Source organism: Capsella rubella, unplaced genomic scaffold (genome assembly GCF_000375325.1).
Source record: "Capsella rubella cultivar Monte Gargano unplaced genomic scaffold, Caprub1_0 scaffold_1, whole genome shotgun sequence".
NCBI classification, from domain to species: Eukaryota; Viridiplantae; Streptophyta; class Magnoliopsida; order Brassicales; family Brassicaceae; genus Capsella; species Capsella rubella.
Genome location: NW_006238923.1, coordinates 5,951,906 through 5,975,110, shown reverse-complemented (window position 1 = coordinate 5,975,110; position 23,205 = coordinate 5,951,906). Strand labels below are relative to the sequence as shown.

At 38.6% G+C, this 23,205-nt stretch overlaps 5 protein-coding genes and 1 pseudogene across 6 annotated transcripts; 3 read left to right on the top strand and 3 right to left on the bottom strand.

Moving 5' to 3' along the window:
- Window positions 1-159: 159 nt before the first annotated feature.
- On the bottom strand, window positions 160-3,982 carry LOC17898997 (alanine aminotransferase 1, mitochondrial). The gene is made up of 14 exons (XM_006307126.2): window positions 3,612-3,982; window positions 2,884-2,934; window positions 2,752-2,802; window positions 2,597-2,662; window positions 2,459-2,520; window positions 2,271-2,349; window positions 2,081-2,185; window positions 1,887-1,997; window positions 1,624-1,761; window positions 1,335-1,530; window positions 1,087-1,241; window positions 889-963; window positions 608-811; window positions 160-509 (listed from the first exon to the last, which is right to left on the bottom strand). Exons 1-14 carry the CDS (start codon window positions 3,834-3,836, stop codon window positions 393-395), a joined length of 1,635 nt encoding a protein of 544 aa, XP_006307188.1. The 5' UTR covers window positions 3,837-3,982; the 3' UTR covers window positions 160-392.
- A 977-nt stretch (window positions 3,983-4,959) lies between these two features.
- On the bottom strand, window positions 4,960-5,891 carry LOC17897313. 2 transcript variants are annotated; one of them, XM_023789497.1, is made up of 3 exons: window positions 5,858-5,891; window positions 5,278-5,782; window positions 4,960-5,177 (listed from the first exon to the last, which is right to left on the bottom strand). In XM_023789497.1, the coding sequence occupies exons 2-3, from the start codon at window positions 5,661-5,663 to the stop codon at window positions 5,111-5,113; spliced, it is 453 nt and encodes a 150-aa protein (XP_023645265.1). In that variant the 5' UTR covers window positions 5,664-5,782; window positions 5,858-5,891; the 3' UTR covers window positions 4,960-5,110. The 2 variants fall into 2 exon arrangements, with proteins under 2 accessions (XP_023645265.1, XP_006304920.2); XM_006304858.2 differs by lacking the exon at window positions 5,858-5,891 and having other exon boundaries at window positions 5,278-5,835.
- Window positions 5,892-6,428: 537 nt separating this feature from the next.
- Window positions 6,429-9,546, top strand: LOC17899420 (ubiquitin-conjugating enzyme E2 34). Its single transcript, XM_006305505.2, has 10 exons — window positions 6,429-6,517; window positions 7,359-7,441; window positions 7,658-7,712; window positions 8,017-8,055; window positions 8,138-8,201; window positions 8,302-8,363; window positions 8,448-8,487; window positions 8,565-8,592; window positions 8,744-8,835; window positions 9,012-9,546. Exons 2-10 carry the CDS (start codon window positions 7,385-7,387, stop codon window positions 9,286-9,288), a joined length of 714 nt encoding a protein of 237 aa, XP_006305567.1. The 5' UTR covers window positions 6,429-6,517; window positions 7,359-7,384; the 3' UTR covers window positions 9,289-9,546.
- Window positions 9,547-9,852: 306 nt separating this feature from the next.
- LOC17899564 (O-fucosyltransferase 5) lies at window positions 9,853-12,438 on the top strand. Its single transcript, XM_006307047.2, has 3 exons — window positions 9,853-11,305; window positions 11,589-11,838; window positions 12,015-12,438. The coding sequence occupies exons 1-3, from the start codon at window positions 10,002-10,004 to the stop codon at window positions 12,189-12,191; spliced, it is 1,731 nt and encodes a 576-aa protein (XP_006307109.1). The 5' UTR covers window positions 9,853-10,001; the 3' UTR covers window positions 12,192-12,438.
- LOC17897084 lies at window positions 10,606-14,992 on the top strand (annotated as a pseudogene).
- Window positions 14,993-14,998: 6 nt separating this feature from the next.
- LOC17896851 (ATPase 10, plasma membrane-type) lies at window positions 14,999-20,887 on the bottom strand. Its single transcript, XM_006306638.2, has 22 exons — window positions 20,598-20,887; window positions 20,319-20,442; window positions 20,111-20,230; window positions 19,733-19,831; window positions 19,477-19,614; window positions 19,233-19,367; window positions 18,963-19,142; window positions 18,632-18,838; window positions 18,354-18,473; window positions 18,128-18,247; window positions 17,913-18,035; window positions 17,692-17,796; window positions 17,423-17,567; window positions 17,101-17,262; window positions 16,772-17,010; window positions 16,578-16,610; window positions 16,409-16,490; window positions 16,158-16,318; window positions 15,895-16,068; window positions 15,610-15,792; window positions 15,364-15,518; window positions 14,999-15,256 (listed from the first exon to the last, which is right to left on the bottom strand). Exons 2-22 carry the CDS (start codon window positions 20,382-20,384, stop codon window positions 15,160-15,162), a joined length of 2,844 nt encoding a protein of 947 aa, XP_006306700.1. The 5' UTR covers window positions 20,385-20,442; window positions 20,598-20,887; the 3' UTR covers window positions 14,999-15,159.
- Between the last annotated feature and the right edge of the window lie 2,318 nt (window positions 20,888-23,205).

Below are 23,205 nucleotides of genomic sequence, written 5' to 3'. Positions count from 1 at the left end.
TTTTTCTACAATCGTATGCAGAGTTATTGACATTTTTATACATGTATTTTAAATGAAGAAGAACGAAATTGATTCTCTGAAATCATAACTTTGATGAAAGAGTTCAACTATAGTTCTAACATATAAAATCATGTTTCTAAGAAGATTACACTTCGACTAACTGTTTATAAAAGCTCTCTCAATAATATATTATGGTTTATCACTATCAGGCAATATAAAAAGAAGAGAACATAAGGTGAACAAGAAGAAGAGAAGAGCACTAACTAATGCTCTCACATCTTAAGCTTCTGTAAACACAATGTCGATGAAAACGAAACGGAATGTGACATTTTTCTTATTATTACTCAAGATTGATCATATATCTATATAGAGAGATTTTCAAAACAGAATGCTTAGTCGCGGAACTCATCCATGAAGCTCTTGTGGAACGCAGTTAGACGGTCAACAATCGCTGGAATCTTATCCTCTTGGGGAAGTATAGTGCACCTGAAATGCCATGTTCCGGGTACCTAAATCAAACCAAAAGAAAAGAACACACAAGATCAGTAACTGTAAGTCGAGCTTCTGGTTCAGTTCTTTGGAGCAAAAGCTTTTTCTTTTTTCAAACCTGTCTAAAGCCAGAACCAGGGACTACAACTATTCCAGTAGCTTTTAGAAGGCGTTTGCAGTAGAAGTTGTCTGGTGCTGTCTTTTCCGCCTCTGCAGCTGCAATCGCTTTCTGTGAAAGGTTAAGGCAAGGGAATAGATACATAGCTCCTTCTGCTCTATTGCATGTAACGCCCTCTAGCTTGTTTAGAGCCTCTTCAAGAGTCTGCACGGTTAGGATTCAAACGCATTAAGAACAGAAACATCTAATGATTAGTCCTAATTCTCTATAATATGGCTAACCTTTGCACGTTTTGCTAAAGACGAGAGAATTCCATCCTTCTCTGCGATGTATGATTCGTAGGAATCATCACCAGGCTGATACAATTTCATAAAAGCTGTTAAAGTCAATTATCTGATGCAAGTTCAAGCCACTTGGTGGAAATGAAATCAATTGTGAATCTGTGATGAGAAAAGTCATATACTGTAGATGCTTTATACCTTGGGTGGGCTCATGATGAGGCTAGCAAGAATTTGACCACCGATGTTGGAACAAAGATTCACAGAAGCAACTTTGTAGATCTGCTCTCTTACATCAGAAGTAAATCCAGTAACCTCCATGTAACCACCTCTCTTCCCACACTCTCCATGGTATCCTGTCGAAAGTATGAATCCGGTTTTAAGATTAATTTCTTATCGCAATAATGAGAACCTTATCAATTGACTGAGATATTTGTTCTGTTTCAAACCTTTGGAGATAGACTGGAATGAGACTAAGGCAAGATCCTTCTCACCATAGCCCATAGACCGGGCTACTTTCTTGAAGGAATGAAATTTCTTGTCAGGGACGTAAACATTTTCTTGATAAACCTCGTCCGCTAGAAGAACTAAACCCTCTTGCTTGCAGAAATTAACAACGTCACGTTGGTTTTCTTCCGAAAGAACCTTAAAAGGAGAATAGCAGAGGTCACATTTAGACAAGTCGATAGTTTGCATGGATATAGATTTGTGAGTTTTAGTCTCAAAAGATCCATTTACCTGCCCTGTCGGGTTTCCAGGGTTGATGACAGCCAAAGCTCTCACAGTGATGCCTTTTGACCTAGCATCTTCAAGTTGCTTCTTTAGCTCAGATATTTCAAGACCCCATCCTGATGCTTCGTCAAGGTAGTATGGAACCTACCCAAAGAAGATGAAAACAATCAGAAGACAAAAAAAAAACTCAGAAGTAGATTAATTTCCCCAGGCAATATAGTCATCAGTCAAACTGTTATCATCATCAGAAACAGACATTACAAACATACCAAAGTTCCACCGTGAAGGGCAATCGATGCTGAGTACAATGGGTACTGAGGAATAGGGCAAAGGATTCCATCTTTCTCTGAACTTATGAGAAGTTGCATCATCATATGAACCTAGAACGAGAGGAACATTATTGTCACCTTCAAAACAAGGTGTTCCAAATTCTACGAGTTTAGAGAATTTTGATAATCATTACCCCTGGGCTTGCGCCATCTGTCATGAAAATATCATTAGGATCAGCAGGGAAACCATCACGGGCTTCCATTCCAGCAGCAACTGCATCACGTAATCCCTTGATACCCTGAGGCAGAATCAGAAGATTAAGAGGCTGGATCATTTATTGAGAGGAAGAAAGATATGCTATCAAGAGTTATAATGCCACAAACCTGGCTGTGGCTGTAAGCACCAGTCGCTTTCCCGGGAATTTGGTCCAGGATCTTCCAAGCCCGCTCAATTGAATCAGAACTAAAAAAAAGTTGCAATCAATGTTAAACAAGTCTTATACCACGAAAGAAACACGATTCAGAAGCTGAAAGTTATACTGATGTAAAAACATATAAACCAGTTTTGGTACCTGAACAAACCATGTGTTGCACTCTCGTCCAACAGGGCTGTGTGTGAACACAGTGCAAGAACCTGAGACATAGATGTTACAAGTTAACTTACAAGTAACATATGGAAAAAATAGCACCATAGAAGCTCACTTGTTTACCTCTCTGAAGAATGTTATAGGCTGCTGACCAAGAGACTGAGGATTCCCGATATTACAGTAGATTATCTGTCAAAAGCATAGAAACTTGTAAGCTTTATTCATGATAAGAATCAAGTTAGACAACACGAAAAAGGACTAAACCGATTATAATGTACCTCATCAAAGGGATAAGCGTCCTTGTTAATCTTCAAATCTTCTTGTAATTTCTGTGAGATGAAAGCAGAAATCAAAATGAGCAAAACAGTATCCACTGTAAAGAAAATACAATCAAGGACAAAGATGTTTACCTGAGCAATGTTGACAATTTCTCCACGGACAGCATACTCACACTTGAGAACCTACGATCCCCCAAAAAAGAAACGATATTGTTAGAATAAAAGACCCAACCAAAAGCTTCAAGCTAGATTCAGATGCAGAACTGTTCCTTGACAAGCAACTATTCGATTAGAAAAGTATGAGCTAATCGTTTCAACAAATTAGGGAGAAAAAGTAAGGATTAAGCAATCATTTAGATCGAATCTAGGAAGAACATAAAAATCCTGAAAGGAACAGACTTTTTTTAACATCCTAAAAAGCTGAAGAACAAAAGAATTTCAAAAAGTCCAAGTTTTATATGAGTATATAAACAAAGGATTGCCTAGTGATATAATACGTAAAAGAAATAAATCCACCAAGGCGTCAACGAGGATACGAATCATATAACGAATAAAATCGACAACATAAACCTTAAGAACACAAACATGTTCTCAATACACCCTAAATCAAATACAGAGCAACCTTTAAGAAACTAAAACAAAGTTCTTCGCTTTACCAAAGCGTGAATCATTAATTTCCAGACCAGTATACAACAGAATCAAAGCTAGCTACAAACAGAACCCCAGATCAATCGAGGAAAAAAAGAAAAGAAAAACCCAAACCCAGAATGCGAAATCACTAACTCCAAAATATCAAAGTATTGTGGATTGAACAAGAGGAGTGAAAGGCGAGAGAGAAATTAAAAAAAAAAAAAACTCACCTTGGGATTGATGGTGTCAAGAGTAACTGGGAGAGAAGAAGATGAATCGGAAGCAGACATATCGGAAAAAGAAGAAGAAGACAAGAGACGCGATGAAGAAGCGGAAGGAGCAGAAAAAGGTGGAAGAGGAGGAAGATGAGAGAGAAAGGTGAGATTTTTGTGGTGATGACGACGACGAGTCTGATCTGCGAGCTTTTTGGCTTGACCAATCACGAATCTCCGCATTTGTGTTGTGTGATCAGGGATTTATACTTATATTTTTGCTTGCTGCTCAAACTAAATTTAGATTTTGCTGCTCTTTTGTTTTTGTTCAAAAAGATGAAAGTTCCCAATTCCTGTGTTCTCTCTCTCTCCTTTTCACACTGATTTTGACATTTTTTTTGTGTTCGTCCACCGATTTGGAATTTATGGAATTTGCCTTTTTTCAAACGAATATTTATTAATTTATTGCTTTTTTCCTTTTTCTTTCCTATATTTGTCAAAAAAAGTATTTGTCTTTTTCGATTTGTTTCTACAATTCCTTATCCAAAATTTGATTTTTCTTATGCCATTTATGTAATTATATAGTGGTTTTTAGTTGAATATATTAATTGAGCAATTAAAACCGACTATAAACAACTTCTGGATCGTGGATTAAGACAAAAACATGTGTTTTAATTTTATTGTTCGGGGGTCAGCGCTTAAATCGCTGTTTACAAATCTCGCTAATTTTAATATGCATGTCCTTTTCATATTGGGCCGAATAACGTTTCAGATTCTCTTCCGGCCCAACCTGTTCGTGAACAAAATTCATCATGTTATTAAACAGCAACACGACGTCACCTTTGTACGCTTAAAAAAAAAAGCTATAAAAGCGGCTTCAGTTTTTTTCAGCGTCTTCCTTCTCAATGACTGAAATGGATTCATTGAGCTTGAATAGCCAACTGTTTTTGTTTCATCGAGTCTTGTTCTTATGTTTCATTGTGATTATAAAAATAATTCATTATTGCTGTTCTGCAGTGAGAACTGAGAAGTAATGAGCGGAAATTAAGACAGCCCGCTAAACAATACGCATATACTTAGTTTTCACCTGTACTTGGTTTGAGAAAATATCCTATATTTTGGTACAACAACTTACATTTGATACTACGGATTTGACTCTGAGGTTGCATTTGTAGCATAAGAGCATAATAACACAAGGAAATAGGTTGATCATTGTGTACTTAAAAGGGTTTAAACACCACTGATACGAACATGGTATGGTAAAGAAAGAAATCACAAAAGCAGAGAAGAAAAGATGAACACAAAGACTAAAAATTGAGAATTTGAAGGTTTCCTCCTTTCTTGATCAATGAAATTGTATGCACGATAATTAAAAGAAGATAAAAGAGTTTATATATTTCAAGTAGATTACAGCATTAAGAAACACATGTCTAGGTACCTATTCTACAAAAATAGAAGGAAAATAAAACGTGGAGGATCTAAGATCAAAAAAGAAGAAAGAAAAAAACAACTGATGCCTAAGGTTTTCTTGATGCTGTGACCTGCTGGTTCCTACTTCCTTCAACATCTACTGGTGGATTACACCTGATACACAAAGAAACTCTCTTGATGTCAGTTACCCTAAAACCCATCTTTGCTGATACCAAACAAAAATAAAAATATTGTGTCTCGTTACTTCTTTTACTTGTTCTGTATAGGGTTTGAGCCACTCCTTGGGATTCTTCTGAAGCTATCTTTTTCTCCCCTAACCGGCTCTTTCTTCATCTCCTTGCTTATCTGAAAATCTCTTACAGCTTGACCAGAAGGTGTCATCGTTAACAGAGAACGGCCCTCTACACTATACTTGCTGCTAAAGATAGCTACAAGTAACAGAAGCAGAGCCACTAAACAGTATCTCTTCATTGTAAGTTTTTTCTTCTTGTAATCTTCAGGAGTCTTGAAACCTTTGAACTTGTACCTGTTATGTTCTGTTCTTGTGAGTGTAACCGAGAAAGAGAAATAGAGAGAGAGAGACGAGAGACTTCTGAAGCTTGGTACTATATAGAATAAGATATATGTGTTTGAACACATAGTTATTGGGATCTGATCACGTGATCTTCACTTTGACTGCTGTTATTAAATCAGATGGCGAGAGATACTTATCTTATTCTTAATCATTTACTGATGATGATGATGATATTCCTCAGCATCTACATTGAAACAAATGATACAATATATCATATGTTCAGAGAGAGAGACAAAGGTCCACCACATATACACATTACCTAACTGCTTTGAAGCTTAAGAGGATGGATGGTGGTCATGTGATTAGAGCACGTGATTTCTGCCTACTCTTATCGGGGAACTCAAAAGAGGCTGAAACATAACTTTGTTGAATTTTATAAGCTTTTTCTTCTCTCTTTCTATAAGACATCAAACTTTGGAAATTGGTGGTCTTTAGTATATAAGTCCAATTTTCAGAAATTGCAGCTAACAGCTGTTTTGTCTCTCTACTACTAATCTCTATTTCTTTTCTTCTTCTGCAGTTATTTAGGAGTCTATATTTTAATACAGAGAAAGAAAAAATTGATTCCAAGAACGAACCGGCACAGATTCTTGATGAGTAGATCCTCCCAAGTGGGATATTAAAATCACTAATCCGCAACTAGAAAAGACGTTTTAGCTCGTGGTCTTGTTGTTATCAGTTGTGTGGCTTACAAATAACGAACCGGAACGGATTAAACAATACCGGCCCAATTTGTGGGGTAAAGTATCGAATTATTGTTCGGTTTAACTAAACCAGCTGGAAGTTAGTGTTAGGCTATTCTCTCTGGTCTCTAGTCTCTCTCTCTCCCCCCCCCCCCCCCCCCCACGAGAAAGAGAAAGTGATTAACCAGAAACCCCAGCCAGCAGAGAAAAATATTTGTCGACAAAATTGGATTCAGGTGCTCAATTTCTTCCATATTTTCCCCAATTCTATATTGGATCTGATTTTATCTACTTTGGAATGTTTTAGCTGCTTTCATCTTGATGTGATTTATCTTCTTCTTTTGCGTCTCTGGGTAAAGATCGAAGCTTGAAATTGCAATTGGAATCTCTATCAAAACTGAGTCTTTTCTAGGGATTCTCCTTGTACTTGTTTGGAATTCGATTGAATTTGTGTTCTTTTCAGTGATTTGTGGTTTATATGTCCCCAAGCTCATTGATTTTGGGGATTCTTATTAAAATAGGGGTATCTCTGGTAATCATAGTGTTGTTTGATTCAGGTTTCCATTTGATCTTGCGTGTAATTGGGTTCACTTACTTTTCATTCAGGTCATGAGAGTGTTGCTAATAGCTGCAAGTATTGTATTGTTTGTTTTCTCTGTATGCAGTTGGGAGGTAGTCCAATAGGTTAAGGTTTATATCAATGTCACGCAAAATTGGTTTCGGGATTGTTACTTTCTTTTTGTCTTTTCTTGTCCATGATAAAATTTCTAAACTCTCCTGAAATAAATCTCTTGATATAATCTGTTTACAGTTCATATATGTAATTCAGGGGTTATGTTATTTTCCCGACGGTTTTTGATTCCTTACTATTTTGAATTCATTTCTGTTTGAGGTTTAGGTAACAATTGATGCCACAGATTCTGTTTGGCATACGCGGCATGATTTTTTTCTTTCTTTCTAAATGATCTGACAAACAATTAGTTTGTTTTCTCTGTTCACTTCATTAGTAGATACACTTTCACTCTAATTTTACAGTTCGTTTTGTTGATTATGTTAAATGGGTTTAACAAGCTGCAGGTATTCACTTAGAACATAGCACTTAGATGGCAGAAAAGGCTTGTATAAAACGTCTCCAAAAGGAATATAGAGCACTTTGCAAGGTATACTCTCTCTTTTGCTGTTCCTACCTCTCTCGAGCAGGAACCTGAATTCTTCATTTTTATACCCAACCAGTTTTCTATTATCTTTTTTAATGATGCTGTATCTGTATATAAATGTTTTTCCTTTATTTTTTGGTCTAGAGTAAGTTTCATATATTTATTTTTTTTTTGTCTCTTTGGGGGTTAATTATAATATGATCTGTTTTGTTCCTTTAGGAGCCAGTCTCCCATGTCGTTGCTCGTCCTTCCCCAAATGACATTCTCGAGTGGCGTAAGCCTTTCCTATTATTTTTTTGGTTTTTGTCTTTATTTCTCCTACTGGCTTCCCCGTAATCACATTGTAATGATTACTTTGATAGAATGGTGAATAATTATCAAAAGTTTATAAAAACTATAAGAGTAAATGCATTGATTTGATATCTTTCTTCTTAATTGTGCATGGCTTGTCAGTGTTACTGTTAGCCTGATAGCGGTTAGGGATTTTCGGTGATTCTAGTATGACTGCATTTAGTATGTTAAAAAGGTAGCATGATCTCTTACTAACAAAGCGTCAAATTATTCGATTAATCTTACAGACTATGTGTTGGAAGGTAGTGAGGGAACACCTTTTGCAGGTGAAAATCGTCTTTCAAAGTTCCTTTTTAGTGTTGTCTTTTGCAGTATCTTATTTTTTTATACTAATTTTTTCTTTAACAGGCGGATATTACTATGGAAAGATCAAGTTCCCTCCCGAGTATCCTTACAAGCCACCCGGAATTACGTATGTCTTAATAGATTTTCCTAATTTAGTCTCAACATTACTCTTCCCTCGTTTTTTAGTCCAGTTTCTGATGAACCAAATCTTTTATTGTTTGCCTCAGAATGACTACACCAAATGGTCGATTCATGACACAAAAGAAAATCTGCTTGTCTATGAGTGATTGTAAGGACAATCTACACTATCTGTTTGTTATTTCATTTCTGTTAAGTTGTCCAATATCTAAGTAACGCTACATGGCATCTACAGTTCATCCAGAAAGCTGGAATCCGATGTGGTCTGTGTCAAGGTATAGATTCTTTCTTTACTTTGGACGATGGCGATCAATATACCTGTTGATAACCAGCTTTTTTTTTGTGGATGCAGCATTCTTACAGGACTTCTCTCATTTATGGTAAGCTCATTGCAGGTTCTATAGATTTTATGAACATTTTGTTTGATAAATCTCATATTGTAAAGGTTTATTAACTTAGAACTGATTTAACATGTCACTGTCTTTTGTTTTTATCCTCAACTTTTCTCTAAACGTTGTCCTTGTGGCGCAGATGGATACCAGTCCGACAACTGGAAGTGTGACCACTACTGTAGCTGAGAAACAATGGTTGGCTAAGTCATCTCTCGCATTCAATTGTAAAACGTAAGATCATCCGACCATTTAAATGTTGGCAAGTTCTGGTTTCATATAGAAGCTAACTTTTTGTGTTTAGGATAGTCATAAAAATTTGTTAGATGACCAATATAGGAATGCATGCGATACTGAGCTTACATGTTTTTGGTCTTTCACCTTGAACCAATTTTCTTACTTTGTCACAGCCCAGCATTTCGAAAGCTATTTCCAGAGTACGTAGAGAAGTACAACCAGCTGCAACTAGCTGAGGAAGCTGCCACGCAACCGACAGCACCAGAATCTCCTCAAAAGAGCAGTACGAAAGCTGAGTCAGAGAAAACCGTTGACACAGCAAAGGAGGACTCAGAAGGTGTCTTGAAGGAGAGGAAAAAGAATAAGAAACAGGGATTACCAGCGTGGATAATATTGTTGCTAGTGTCGGTTTTCGGTGTTGTAATGGCTTTGCCTTTACTTCAACTGTGATGTCTATGCCAACAAACCCCGACCTGGACAACTCTTCCAGTAAAATCTCCTTGTCTCTCGCCTCAGTATCAAGAGTAGTCTCCTTTTGTCTAGTGCTCTTCTTCTGAATTTACTCATTTTAGCACCTCATGGTTTGTGCTTGTAAAAGCAGAAAACATAAGTTTGGTTTTCACATTTATATACATATTGTAGCTTTGTTGAAACTACTTTGTATAGTATATATGAACTGAAGGTAATGGTTTGCATTTATCAATTGTACATCTCCGGGAGCTCACAGGTTGATTCGTCAATCAAGTCGTACTCACTTACTGTGTGATAAAGAACAGAGACTTATACACAATATTGTCATCTTCAGAGTTCATAGAACCTTAATCAGCTTTGATATTGCATTAGAGCTGCTCAGAGAGCTCAATAATGACCTCAACCTTGATTCTTCATCAGTCTTTTGCGATAATTAAAACCTGTATGGCTGTACCGGTTCAAAATGTCTTCACTCACCGACTCTTTTTCATCTTCTCGAGTCCAGTGATTGATTGATTACATGGTCAATCATATTAAAGTAATTAATGTCTTCAAAAAATTTATCTGTTAAATTCGCATTTTCTATCGAATGTGGGTTTTTTTTTTTAATTTGGAGTTTTTGCTACTCCGAGAGAATCATACTGTTTGGATTCGTTATATCCCGGTGAATCCAAGCTCACTTTGTCTCGGCGATGGAGCGTAACTCGTCAGACGAAGAAGAGGACCACCGGAATTTGATCCCACAGAACGACACTAGAGACAACGCTATCAACCTCCGCCGGGAAAACGAGCATCAGTCCGTCAGGGCAAACGGCGGTGGCAGGAGTCCGAGATCGGCTTTCCAGATCGACGAATTCGCATCGCGAGCTGGCAACCGTTGGAAAATCTCACTCAACAAGCGTTACGTCGTTGGTGCCGTCTCTCTAACTCTATTCCTCGGGGTTTTGTTTTTATTTACTGATACTCGTAGATTCTTCTCGGTGGATCTCTCGACCTTTCAGCTTGATCCACTATCGAGTCGGGTCAAGGAATCTGAGCTACGAGCTCTGTATCTTCTGAGGCAGCAACAACTTGCACTTGTATCTCTCTTAAACCGTACATTGGTAGATCAATCAGCCAATTTCAATTCTTCGAATGCAATTGGTACTTCTCTAGTAATAGACAATGTGAAAGCTGCTCTAGTGAATCAGATTTCAATTAATAAGGAAATCGAAGAGGTGCTTCTGTCACCACACAGGACTGGGAATTACTCAAGCACTGGTTCTGGTTTAGATAGTATCAGTGGTTCTTACTATGATGATGCTAGATGTAGAAAGGTAGATCAGAAGTTGTTGGATCGGAAAACGATTGAATGGAAACCTAGATCAGACAAATTCCTTTTTGCTATCTGCCTCTCAGGTCAAATGAGCAACCACTTGATTTGTTTAGAGAAGCATATGTTCTTTGCTGCCCTTCTAGATCGAGTTCTGGTGATCCCAAGCCCTAAGTTTGATTACCAATATGATAGAGTGATAGATATAGATCGGATTAACACGTGCTTGGGAAGAACTGTTGTCGTTTCTTTTGATCAGTTCAAGGAGATTGATAAGAAGAACAATGCTCACATTGACAGATTCATCTGTTACTTCTCATCACCACAGCCTTGTTATGTGGATGAGGAGCATATCAAGAAGCTGAAGGGATTGGGGATTTCCATTGGTGGGAAGCTTGAGGCTCCCTGGAGTGAAGATATAAAGAAGCCAACTAAGAGAACTTCTCAAGAGGTAGTGGAAAAGTTCAAGTCTGATGATGGTGTGATTGCCATAGGGGATCTCTTCTATGCTGATATGGAGCAAGATTTGGTGATGCAGCCTGGTGGACCCATCAAGCACAAATGCAAAACACTGATCGAACCCAGTAGGCTGATTTTGGTTACAGCACAACGATTTATCCAGACATTCTTAGGAAAGAATTTCATCTCGCTTCATCTCCGTAGACATGGGTTCCTGAAGTTCTGGTGAGTTTTTGTTGTTGCATCTCTCTCTTTTTAGGGTAAGGAGGAACCTTGTCATAATTGCCGTTATGTATCTTGATAGTGTAGCCACACTCATTTGATTTGTGGTTTATTAATTACTAGATCTCCATCCAGTAGTTCGAAATTTGCTACACTTAGGCAATTATGTGTAGCTATTAAAAACCGGGCTAATGTTGATTATCAATATAGGGACTAGGTTTGGATTTTGACAAAAACTGTGTCTCATTTATAGCTGGCTCTGTCTAATGAAATGATTTCTGGCCAGCAATGCAAAATCGCCAAGTTGCTTTTATCCCATACCACAAGCTGCAGACTGCATCAGTCGGATGGTGGAAAGGGCCAATGCTCCAGTCATCTACCTTTCAACAGATGCTGCAGAAAGCGAAACTGGTCTGCTTCAGTCACTAGTAGTCGTTGATGGAAAAGTTGTTCCTCTTGTCAAACGTCCACCTCGCAACTCAGCAGAAAAGTGGGATTCGTTGTTGTATAGACATGGTATAGAAGATGACTCTCAGGTAACGAATTTATTACTTATTTATAGGCTAAAAACTTTATTCTCTACTTGAACTTGGTATCTCCAATGTGGTATTGAACAGTCTTTGGACGGAGGAAATTCCTTAGAGGCTCTTTGTTCCCGTCTTCTTTGACTGAGGCATTCACTTGCTTATGCTTTGGTTTTTGGAAAGTGTAGGTGGATGCTATGTTGGATAAGACAATATGTGCAATGTCCAGTGTCTTCATCGGAGCGTCGGGTTCTACTTTTACAGAGGATATCTTGCGGCTAAGAAAAGACTGGGGAACTTCATCTATGTGCGATGAGTATCTCTGCAGAGGCGAAGAACCAAACTTCATAGCTGAAAATGAATAAAAAAAGTAAACACATTGGTTATACTTTCATATTGTCTCTTGTTTTCATGGTTCTTCTTCTTTACCTGTATTATAATAGGCGTGTTTGATTATTTTCCGACGATTTTGTGATTGTGTCGGTGAGATAGAGTAGAGTTTATTCCTTGGAGAATTTTCTGTTCTCTCGGAACAGCTTGATTGCTTTTGAGACAAGTACATTGTAACCCAGAGATTTATTGAACACGGAACGTGGACTAAATTCTTAATTACTGAACAAGGCGGTAATATTTGATTACACAGGAAATAAAAGGGGTGAAATTTAAATATTTACCCGCTTTGACGAAACGATACATGGCTGAAATTGATAATATTATTGTAAAGGGGCGATTTGAAATATTAACCGTGACCTGAGGATATGTTAAAAAGTTATTTTCCATATTTTTCCCTCTTTCTTTCAAGAAATATATAATCCATATTCATATTTCTTTCTCTTCTTCAGAGCAAAGCGATCAAAAGCAAAATATAGTTGAGAGAGAGAGAGAGAGAGAGTAACAATGGAGCACGATAATGAAGATGAGAAGCATATTCCTGTAGACGAAGATGACATTGCGATTCTCAAAACCTACGTACGTAGTTATGGATGGTCTCTGTTATTTGTTTGTTTGCTCTGTTCTATCTTGGTCCGTTCTTCTCATCTTCATCTAGTAACTTGGCCTCTGCTGAGAGAGTCGGCTAAATGGGGTTTCACTGAACATTTTGGGTTTCATATGCTATCATTACTATACTGTTTTTTTCATTCGAGAAAGAAACAAATTCAAGATTGATCATACAATGCATTTCTCTCAAACTCTTTAAGTTATGTTCTTGAGTGCAAGTAGGAATTATAACCTTTTCTATTGTCTATTCTGTTCTAACTCCAGACATTAGAACCTTATGATGCTGCTATAAGGAAACTGGAAAAAGAGATACAAGAAGAGGCCAAGAAGATCAACGATTTAGATGGTGCGCATTCTTGTTTCTGAAAAAGACTCTCTTATTTTAGGCTAAATGATTTTACTGGTTGATCAGGGATTGAAGAATCTGACATGGGTTTGGCTCCACGAAGCCAGTGGGATCTTATCGCTGATAAAATTATGATGGCTATAGAACAGAATCTGATGGTATCTGATATTTCTCACTCAAGTCCAGAGTCTTCAATATTCAGCTATGTGATGGATATGTACAAGGTTCTCATTAGTTTCTCGTCATTTAGGTCTTTACATGCACAGCTATAATCAATCCAAACTCTGAAGATGCTAAGTATGTCATCCAGTCAGAATACTCGGGGGTACTAATTCAGTCATAACTCCCATGTTTTTATGAGCCTTCTTCAAGCATGTTTTCATTTGTGGCCTGTCGTCTGAGAATCCAATGGATTTTGAAAATCTTGTTTTATTGGAATTGCAGCAGTACGTTGGTTCTATGAGCAGCAGTCTCTCTCCGACCGACGTAGAAGAAGGCATGCGTGTGGGGTTAGTTCTTTGTTTCCTGTACAAACAGAGGAACTTTCACATTCCAGTTCTTAAACATTTAAAGTTACTTGGTCGACAGAGTCAATTCGAAGTTTCAGATAGTGATGCCACTGCCTCCAAGAATTGATTACAGAACCGAAATGTTTACCGTGGAAGATAGACCAGATGTAACATATAATGATTTGGGTGGATGCAAAGAGCAGATCAGACAGATCCGAGAAGTGAGCAAATTCAGTGTTTTCTTTTTCCTGCTGAAGCATTAGTTCTCTGCATCTTACCGGCGTTGTTTTCAGGTTGTTGAGTGGCCAATGCTTCACCCTGAGAAGTTTGAAAAGCTCGGGCTCGATCCTCCAAAGGGAGTGCTCTTTTATGGTCCTCCTGGAACCGGTAAAACTCTCTTGGCTAAAGCCGTAGCTAACAGGACTGCATCATGTTTCATTCGGGTTGTAGGGACTGAGCTTGTTCACAAGTATAGTGGTGTGGGAGCTTTGATGGTTCGCAAACTTTTTCAGGTATTTCATTTGATGTTCATATGCTCTGACTAGTGTACTTGTCAATGGATCATCATCATTTCGATGATATCGTTTTCTTGTGTTCTTTTCTTCAGATGGCACGTTCAAAAAGAGCTTGTATTATCTTTTTTGACGAAGTTGATGCCATTGGAGGTGCAAGGTTTGGCTTTGGTCCCTCTGAAGACAGCGAGATCCAGCGCACTATGCTGGAGATTGTGAACCAACTAGATGGCTTTGATCCGCGAGGGAATATCAAAGTTATCATGGCTACAAACAGGTTTTTTTCTTCTTCTTCTTCTGTTTCACATTAAACTGAGTTAATTCCCCTAAATGCAGCCATTGCCTAGTTCCTAATCCTGATTTTATAGGCCTGAATCACTTGATCCAGCTTTGCTGCGTCCTGGACGGTTAGACCGTAAGGTTGACTTTGGTCTTCCTGACTTACAAGGCAGGATACATCTATACAAGATCCATACTAGATCAATGAACTGTGATAAGCAGATCCGTTACGAGCTGCTTGCTCGCCTTTGTCCAAATACTTCAGGTACGCATTTTATTTTTTTCACTCTCCTCCTAAAGTTGTAGAGATACCATTACTGTAACTAAACTGAATGGCTGTTAACGCCTCAGGAGCTGATATCAGAAGCGTATGCACAGAAGCTGGCATGTTTGCTATTCGAGCACGAAGAAAGACAGTGACCGAGAAAGATTTTCTAGATGCAGTAACCAAAGTGGTGAAGAGTTATCACACGTTCAGTGCAACACCTACATATTTGGTTTACAATTGAGTTCAACCACAGATCAGGTGAAATTTCTGCTGTCACCAGAAAGTGACACTACATTACAGACTACAGACTACAGACCATATGAATACTCTAGATTTATTGTTCTTTATATAACTGAGGAACCCAAGATTGTTCGATCCCTCTCTATGTAAATTTTGAGTTAGGGAAAAATCATGAGTGTTCTAAATGGTGTGAGCTGCACCGATCATCTTGAGGTCAATTTGTTTGAGCTTGATCACTGATTCTAAATTCCTTGACACTGAGTGTACCTCTACGAGCCTACAAGATAAAACAAAAATATAGTTATTTTGATGGATCAGAAATGGCTCTGGTAGTATGTAAAATGGAAAGAGAAAACTCAAAAAGCGGTATAGACAAAAGAGAACCTGGCAATTTCTGCACGTCTCCTGGTTTGTTCAGCGATCCAAGAAGCGCGGGAACGACTTCCACTGAGTTCTTCTGCAGAACGACTTCTCTGAGAGATGGTTACATTGGCCGTTCCATCATCTTTCCCATAATCTTTCTTATAAGTAAAAGCTGTCTACAAGACAAACCAACCTTGATGTTCTTTAATATATGCAGAGTATATGTCTGACACTGAGTAACAACTAAAGGACATGACATGTACCAACCTTATGGTCCAATACAAGATTCCAAGCTTCTCCACTCAATGCGTAGTGAAAGACGAACTTTATAATATCTAGAGGTATGTAAAATACTAGACTGTATAGCCATATAACACCTGCCCATCTCCATCCAATCCCGGTGATGTTAGCAAAGCTAATATTGGCATAAACAGCAATTAATGTAGCTGCCTGTGTACATGAAATGGACAAGTCAAAATTAATGTTAGATAATTTGCCTAGGTATGCTATATAGCATTCTGTGATGAAACATGTGGGATAGAGAATTCTTACCAGTTGAGCAAGAATGAAGGCAAAAACCAGGAGAGTCCCAGGACGTTCAAAAAATGACCAGCCTCGACTACGTGTTACAAATATGAGTGCCTGACTGATGATGCTCACTTGGAGATACACAGCAGATGAAACTTGTTCGCTGTTGTTGGCGATTGATTTTACATGGAAGTGTTTCTGCAGCCATTAAAGACCCAGGGATGGTCAGTGGTACGCATTCTTCTTGGTAAGCAAAATCTAACTTACTTTGAGCTATGGGAAGATACCTCAAAGAAGGTGGTAAAGACAATGATCCAGTAGAAGAGGACAGTGACCAATGCTAGGTAAGTTCCAATGACAATTCCAGTCGCAAATATCTGGTTGAGCTTCCAACTTTCGGGTATAGGAGATGGCCTAACTCGATCTTTAGAAATAGTCATGATGGTCCCTGATGTGTAGGAGATAAACAAGAGCACTTAGCTTGAAAGTGTAATAAAAAAATTCTTACTTTAACATGAAGCTATTGATTAAAAGATACCATCATTGAGTACTGCGATTATCAGAACCATGAAAGGTGGAAAGTCGAATTCCCATATCAACGCTAAAAGTGTAAAACCAAGCTGCATGAAACAATGATTAGATGAGAAAGTTCAATTGGATGCAACTTGACTAACATGCTTTATATCATGTATAAAAAAGCTCCCTACCACTATTCGTATGGTGATCGAGACAGCATATACCTGCAGATTCGTACGGATTAGTAGTAAGTCAGAGAAAAACATAAGCAAATCAAGAATTTCATCAATCTACATGAAAGTTATTTATTATATTACATGAATTTGCTCATCTTTAGCTATGTGGAATCAGATGATAGTTGTGAAACTATATCTTTAGTACTTACTGTATAATTCTTCATTCGCTGGAAAATGGCTCTGCTGGTCAAGACAGCACTGATAATTACACTTAAACCAGGCTCGGTTAGTACTATATCAGCCGAACTTCTTGCAGCATCCGTTGCATCCGCGACAGCTATTCCGATATCAGCTTTTTTGAGAGCAGGAGCATCATTCACACCATCTCCGGTCATGCCAACCACATGTTTCATTTCTTGTAAAATCTTTACAATCTCATACTTGTGTTCTGTAACATGAAAGGCAAAAAACGATTGGGATCAGAAACAAGAGCAAATCTGAAACTTCGTAGATATTAGAATACTGTTATGATTATGACCAGGGAATACTCCAGCAAATCCATCTGCCATTTCAATTAGTTCATCCACTGGAATGGCTTCATGATCATCATTGTTGTGGCCTAACAAAGAGGAAGAAGGATACATGTTGGTTCCCATTCCAAGACGTCTGCCTGTCTCCTTTGCAATCGCCAATTGATCACCTACATTTTTTCAAACTTAGCATATTTTCTCGGAGTTTTATCGTTTCACATTAGGGTGTATGGGTTTCTCTGTGGACCCAAACCTATCAAGCTTAATAGGTATTCTTGTATTCTTGAAATTTGAAAGAGCCTAGCTCCATTTCTTAAGGTTAAGACTTACCAGTGATCATCTTAACGCAAACTCCAAGGCTAAGAGCTCTAAGGATGGTTTCAGCGCTGTCATGCCTTGGAGGATCAAACAGTGGCAACAAACCACAGAACCTCCATGGTCCTCCAGGACTATTACTGCTTTTCTCTGGGATTTCCTAGAACCAATATTCAAATGATACAATGAATTGAAGTAACTAATGTCATTATAAGGTTCTTCAACAAAGGTACACTTGCGATAAAACCTGATCGAGAGAGAAAGGTAGAGGACAATGATGTTACCTGATAAGCAACCGCAAGAGACCTCAAACCCTTTTCTGCAAATCTATCAATGATGGCGTAAACTCTTTGCGCAATCTCATTTTTCTCTTGACACAAGCTTAGAACCTATAATATAGTACAGTTGGATCAGCGATTTTTTTATTCATGGACACAGAACAAAAGAATTTTGATACATCTAGGTTCAATTTGGGAGTGCTAAGAATAAGGTGTTACTTAGCTACCTGTTCAGGAGCTCCTTTGGTAGCACGATACCATCTTCCGTCCGAATCAATATATGTTATTGCAGTACGTTTGTCCACGGGATTGAATGGCAGGAAATGAAGTTCTCTAATATTTGCACGTGCCTACAGATAAAACAACCTTTGTATGAGAAAAACTATCTAGCAGGTGACAATAGTCTTATAATACAGAGTTCATTTAAGAGAAATATCTCTACCTCTCTAGGATCACCAAGCATGCTGACAATGGCTGCATCTATAGCATCCTGATTTTCTAGTCGTGAAGCTCGGCCTGCAAGCAACAAAATTGTGTCCTTGTCCATGTAGTCGGCGAAAACCTGTGCAGATGAATTTTTACATTAAAACACCTAGATAGGGAACAGAGAGAACAAGCGAGGAATATGGAGGCAGCTGTTTTGAATTGTATATGAGAAGTATTAGTACCTCAATAAGATTTTTATCAACGGTAAGACTGTTCAAGGTAAGGGTTCCAGTTTTATCACAGCAGAGTACATCCATCCCAGCCATTTCCTCTATTGCGGTCATCCTTTTCGTAATGGCACCCTTTTAAAAACAAGTAGAAATACATAATTGCTAGCAAAAGTTTAAAAGAATAACAAAGAAATGATTTCCTTTTGCATTCAACAGCGTAAAAGTAGGATTCTTCTTGATTCACTCTATTATAGTAAAATACTAAAGAATAGTGAAACCAAGATTTGTACCTGTTGAGAAAGTCGATGAGATCCAATGGCAAGTGTGACAGATAGTACAGTAGGCATGGCAATGGGTATCCCTCCAATTAGTAATACAAGAAGGTTATTGATCCCAACTCTGTAGGAACGATGTTGTACAGGGAACATGACAATGATTTCAAGAACCATTCCAACAGCAATAGAGCAGATGCAGAAATTTCCTATTGATGTAAGAACCTAGAAGTAAACATGTCAAAGAAATATGTCATATTCTTGCAAGCGGCAAACTGTACTTCACCATTTTAACAGAGCAATCAGTTCAAAGCATACTGAAAACGGGAAAGAATGAACAACAAAGAACCTGCTGAAAATGTCCAGTTACATCTGTGCTGTCCACTAAGCGTGCTGTTTTTCCAAAGAAGGTGCTCGCTCCAGTTGCTATCACAATAGCTTCTATTTCACCTTGTTTACAAGTAGAACCAGAAAAGACTTGTTCACCCTTCTTCTTGGTCACAGGTAGTGATTCTCCAGTCAGCACTGACTGTGTCAGAGAAATAGAAGCTATAAGTGAAATATAAAGTCTTTACAAAGTAAGGAGATGCACATAAGTGCTAAGATATTCTGGACGTGCCTGATCAATCTTCAAAGGGTCTCCTTCAAGAAGACGAGCATCTGCAGGAATGATATCCCCAAGCTTTATGCTAATTATATCACCAGGTACCAGGATAGACGCATCTTTCTCTTGCCACTGTCCATCTCTAAGAACCTATAAGAAGGAATCTAAATCAAATTTAAGGTAATACAGAAACGAAAGTGCAGCTAGCTTTCCCCCTTCAGCCCATTGGAGCCAATGTCCATAAGGTACAGAACCATACTCTTGTTTTAAGAGCCAAGCGAGCCATAAGAGATGCAGCAGCATTCCCAGCATTGTTCTCTTCAAAGAAGCTGATTGTTGCGTTGATCAGTAAAAGACAAACGATTCCAACAAAGTCTTCCCAGTCAGGACCCAGGCTCTGTAATACCATATTAAGCATGAGTTCAAGTTTTTATATTCATATTATAAAGAAGAGAAATCAAATTTAATAAATACTCATGGACGAAGATTTGGTAGCAAAACCGTGATTGTCTTACTTGACTATTAGCGAGAGCGATGGCCATCAATGCTGCAGCTTCCATAACCCATGACAATGGATTCCACATAAATCCTAGGAACTTCAGAAATTTGTTTTCCTGCATCATGTTTTTAAAAGAGCATCAGCACAGCACTCACACATCATCCAAGAGTCAGTCAATATACAAAAAGCACAACTTTCACAGAAATAACAAGATGTCCTAAGTATACTTCATGACATTAGGCATCAAAGAGAAGATACCGCCAGTGTAAGACTAAGGAAAAAAGAAACTAAAAGTGTTGATAATGAATAAAGATCTCAGAAGGCCTAAATAAGCTTTAAGCTTTTCCTAGGCAGGAATGCAATAGGGACATTTTGAAAAGAAGCTGTTTATTACCCTTTTCTCTTCAAGTCTGTTGAGACCAAATATCTTCAATCTCTCTTCAGCATCTCCGGATAAAAGCCCCTGAGGGGATGTTCTTAGGTATTCAAAAACCTCCTCCAGTGGCAATATACCCTGTCAAGCTCAAGCGTCAAAACCATTTTTCCCACAAAAGAATCCAAGAATGTGAGAGTTAAAAATTAAGGAAGGACGAATGATGTACCAAGTCGATTCCTTTTCTTTCGAAAGTATCACGATCCAGCAATGGTTTGTCTAAATCCTCGGCCATGGAACTAGTGTACAGCTTCAAAATCTACTGTTCCGGATTTGATCTCCACACCATGGAACTAGTGAACAAGAAGCAAAAACAAGAAATTCTTCGGTGAACATAAGATTATTCAGAAAATATATAAAGTAAGCAATCAAAACATGGTTTGAGCTACACACGAACTCAGCAACTAGGTTGCGACCAATGTGAAGTCCTAGTGATCGACGGACTTACCAGGATCCTATAAGATGGCACTTAGCCACTAAATTCGTCTGACTCGGAGGAGAAGAATAATCCAGGAACAGAAGCGAAACAGGAATCCTTAAAAAGGGTCCACGAATATTGAAAAGGAAACGACCATTCCATGGCTGACCAGTTGATGGAGTGTGGGGAAGAGGAGACTCGCCTGCAAGTCGCAATTAGTTTCGCCATTATTGGAAGCATTAGAGTTTTCGAACAGTAGATGCGAAAGACAAAGATGAAGCAGAAAAAAAGAAGTGTGGTTGAGCTGAGCAGCTGCACTTACTCGACGACCTAACGGTATTTGAATATAAAATTATGGGATTATTATTGAAAGTGCCAGTTTGCAAGCCCAAATAATCGAAAATGCCAGTTTGGGCTGGGTCTTCTAAGGAGTGCTACAATGACCATCTGAAAGGATGAAATTACCCTCCGACTTTGGGGAGAGTTGGCGCGCGGGCTTCAAACATCGTACGACTAGATAGATTTGTCTGCAGGACAACAGTTCGCATTTAATGTGGACAAAGGGAAGCTTGTAACCATAGGATAATGTCAAGCTTTTTGTTTAGTTAGTGTTAACCTAAAACGAAAAAGTAGATCTCAGTTTTAATGGAGGACAAGTGAGAGATTTTGAGATTTCTTAAGGATTTTGAGCAGAGAGAAGATCCGAGTTTAGAGAAAGGCATTCTGGGTTTGTGGAGGGGTCTCTTTGTGGAAGGTAAAGGCAGAGGACAAGATCGGGTAAGGTTAAAATTCGTCCATGGTTTGTTAATTGGTAGTGTATAAACACCATTTATATCTAAGATAAACTTGATGTTTACTACTTTTAATACTGTTGAAAAATGTAGTTGGGAGGTTGAAATGAAATAAATGTTCTCTTTGGCAGGTAGCAGGTTCTGGATATGGACAAGACCGTCTGTGTCATAGAAGGAACATGGGCGTATGATGGTACAGGTGTGTGGAAGTTTTCAGTACGTAGTAGACAAATGGGGAGATGTATGTCTATCAGTAAAGAGACAACATTTGATGTATTTGAAACCAAGGTGGCAAATGTATTGGGGGTTGACCTTTGTAAGAATAAGATATGGTTAAGCTTTTGGTACCCAGGAGAGTCAGCAGCCTTTACACAAGAGAAGATGCCTCCAATAACAATAACCAACGATGTGGAGTTGAGGCAGTATAAGATAAAGCATACCGAGTACGGTGGACTATATTTGTACGCAACAGTGTTTGTCCGCGGAGGATATGAAGGAATGTTGTCCACTATCCACAGTGGTGGACAGTTGGAGAAGGCAGTAGACAATAACACGTTGGGACACTATGTGGAACATGTCCGTGATGATGGACATATGCAGGACGAGACTTCGCCGAAGGCGATGGACAAAAAAAAGGGAATAGATGTGACGTCTCCACATTTGTCCGAAGAGCCTTACTGTGTAGCTGAGCATATGGCTACTTTAGAAGATGAAGTATTGTTAGATCATCTGGAGAACGTGGAGGCTATGCACAAAGCACATAGTCAAGAGGAGAAAAAAAGAAGAGATCTTATTGATGAGGACGACCAGATGGCGGTGGACATGTTAGCAGAGCTTTTTGATGAAGCGAATGGTGTATCCAAACAAACATGTCTCGGGTCGGGAGACGATACAGATTATGATTTTGACGAGTGGACAGATCGAATTAACAAAGAATACCCCCCTGACTGGGATCCTTTTGTTAATGTTGGGGGCATGCAAAGAGATGTAGGATCAAACGAAATGGAAATGTCTGCCCCAGTTGTCCACCGAGCGCTGGAAGTGGGCCAAGGATCTGGTGTGGGGAAAGGGATGGACATTCAAACTGGATCAGAGGAAAGTAGTCATATTGGGTCATATGCGCATGGATCGATGGAGGTAAGTGATGCCGATGTTGACTTGGATGAACCTAATACCGGCCAGGGTATGTGCAGTTTCCTGTCAGGAGACCTACTCAGCCATGCAGTGATAAAAAAAGATGATCCACTATTGATAACAGATGCGCCACCAGTGCATGATAATCTAAAGGGAGCCCCACCGGAAGAAAGGAACATGGATCTAAAGAGGCTTGGTGATGGACTATATGTAGGGCGTATGTTCGCAAACAAAGTCCAAGATTTGGTTTGGGGAGGTACACTGGCCGAGAATCTGCTTTGAGTCCAAGTACAATTTCTCGGTTCCTAATGAGTATAAGAGACACGATGTAAGTGACAATGAGTAGACAACAAACAATATGGTCTACTGATAGGTGAAATGGACTAATAATATGCTTAAAGGACAAGAAATGATGTGGTCTACTGATAGGTTAACTTCGCGAAATGGACTAACTCAAAGAAGGACAGTATATAAAAATTGAGTATAGTAGACAACAAACGATCTGGTCTACTGATATGTGTAATAATATGCGAAATGGACTAACTCGAAGAAGGACAATATATAAATATTGATTATAGTAGACAACAAACGGCATGGTCTACTGATAGTTGTAATAATATGCGAAATGGACTAACTCAAAGAAGGACAATATATAAGAATCTGCTTTGAGTCCAAGTACAATTTCTCGGGTCCTAATGAGTATAAGAGACACG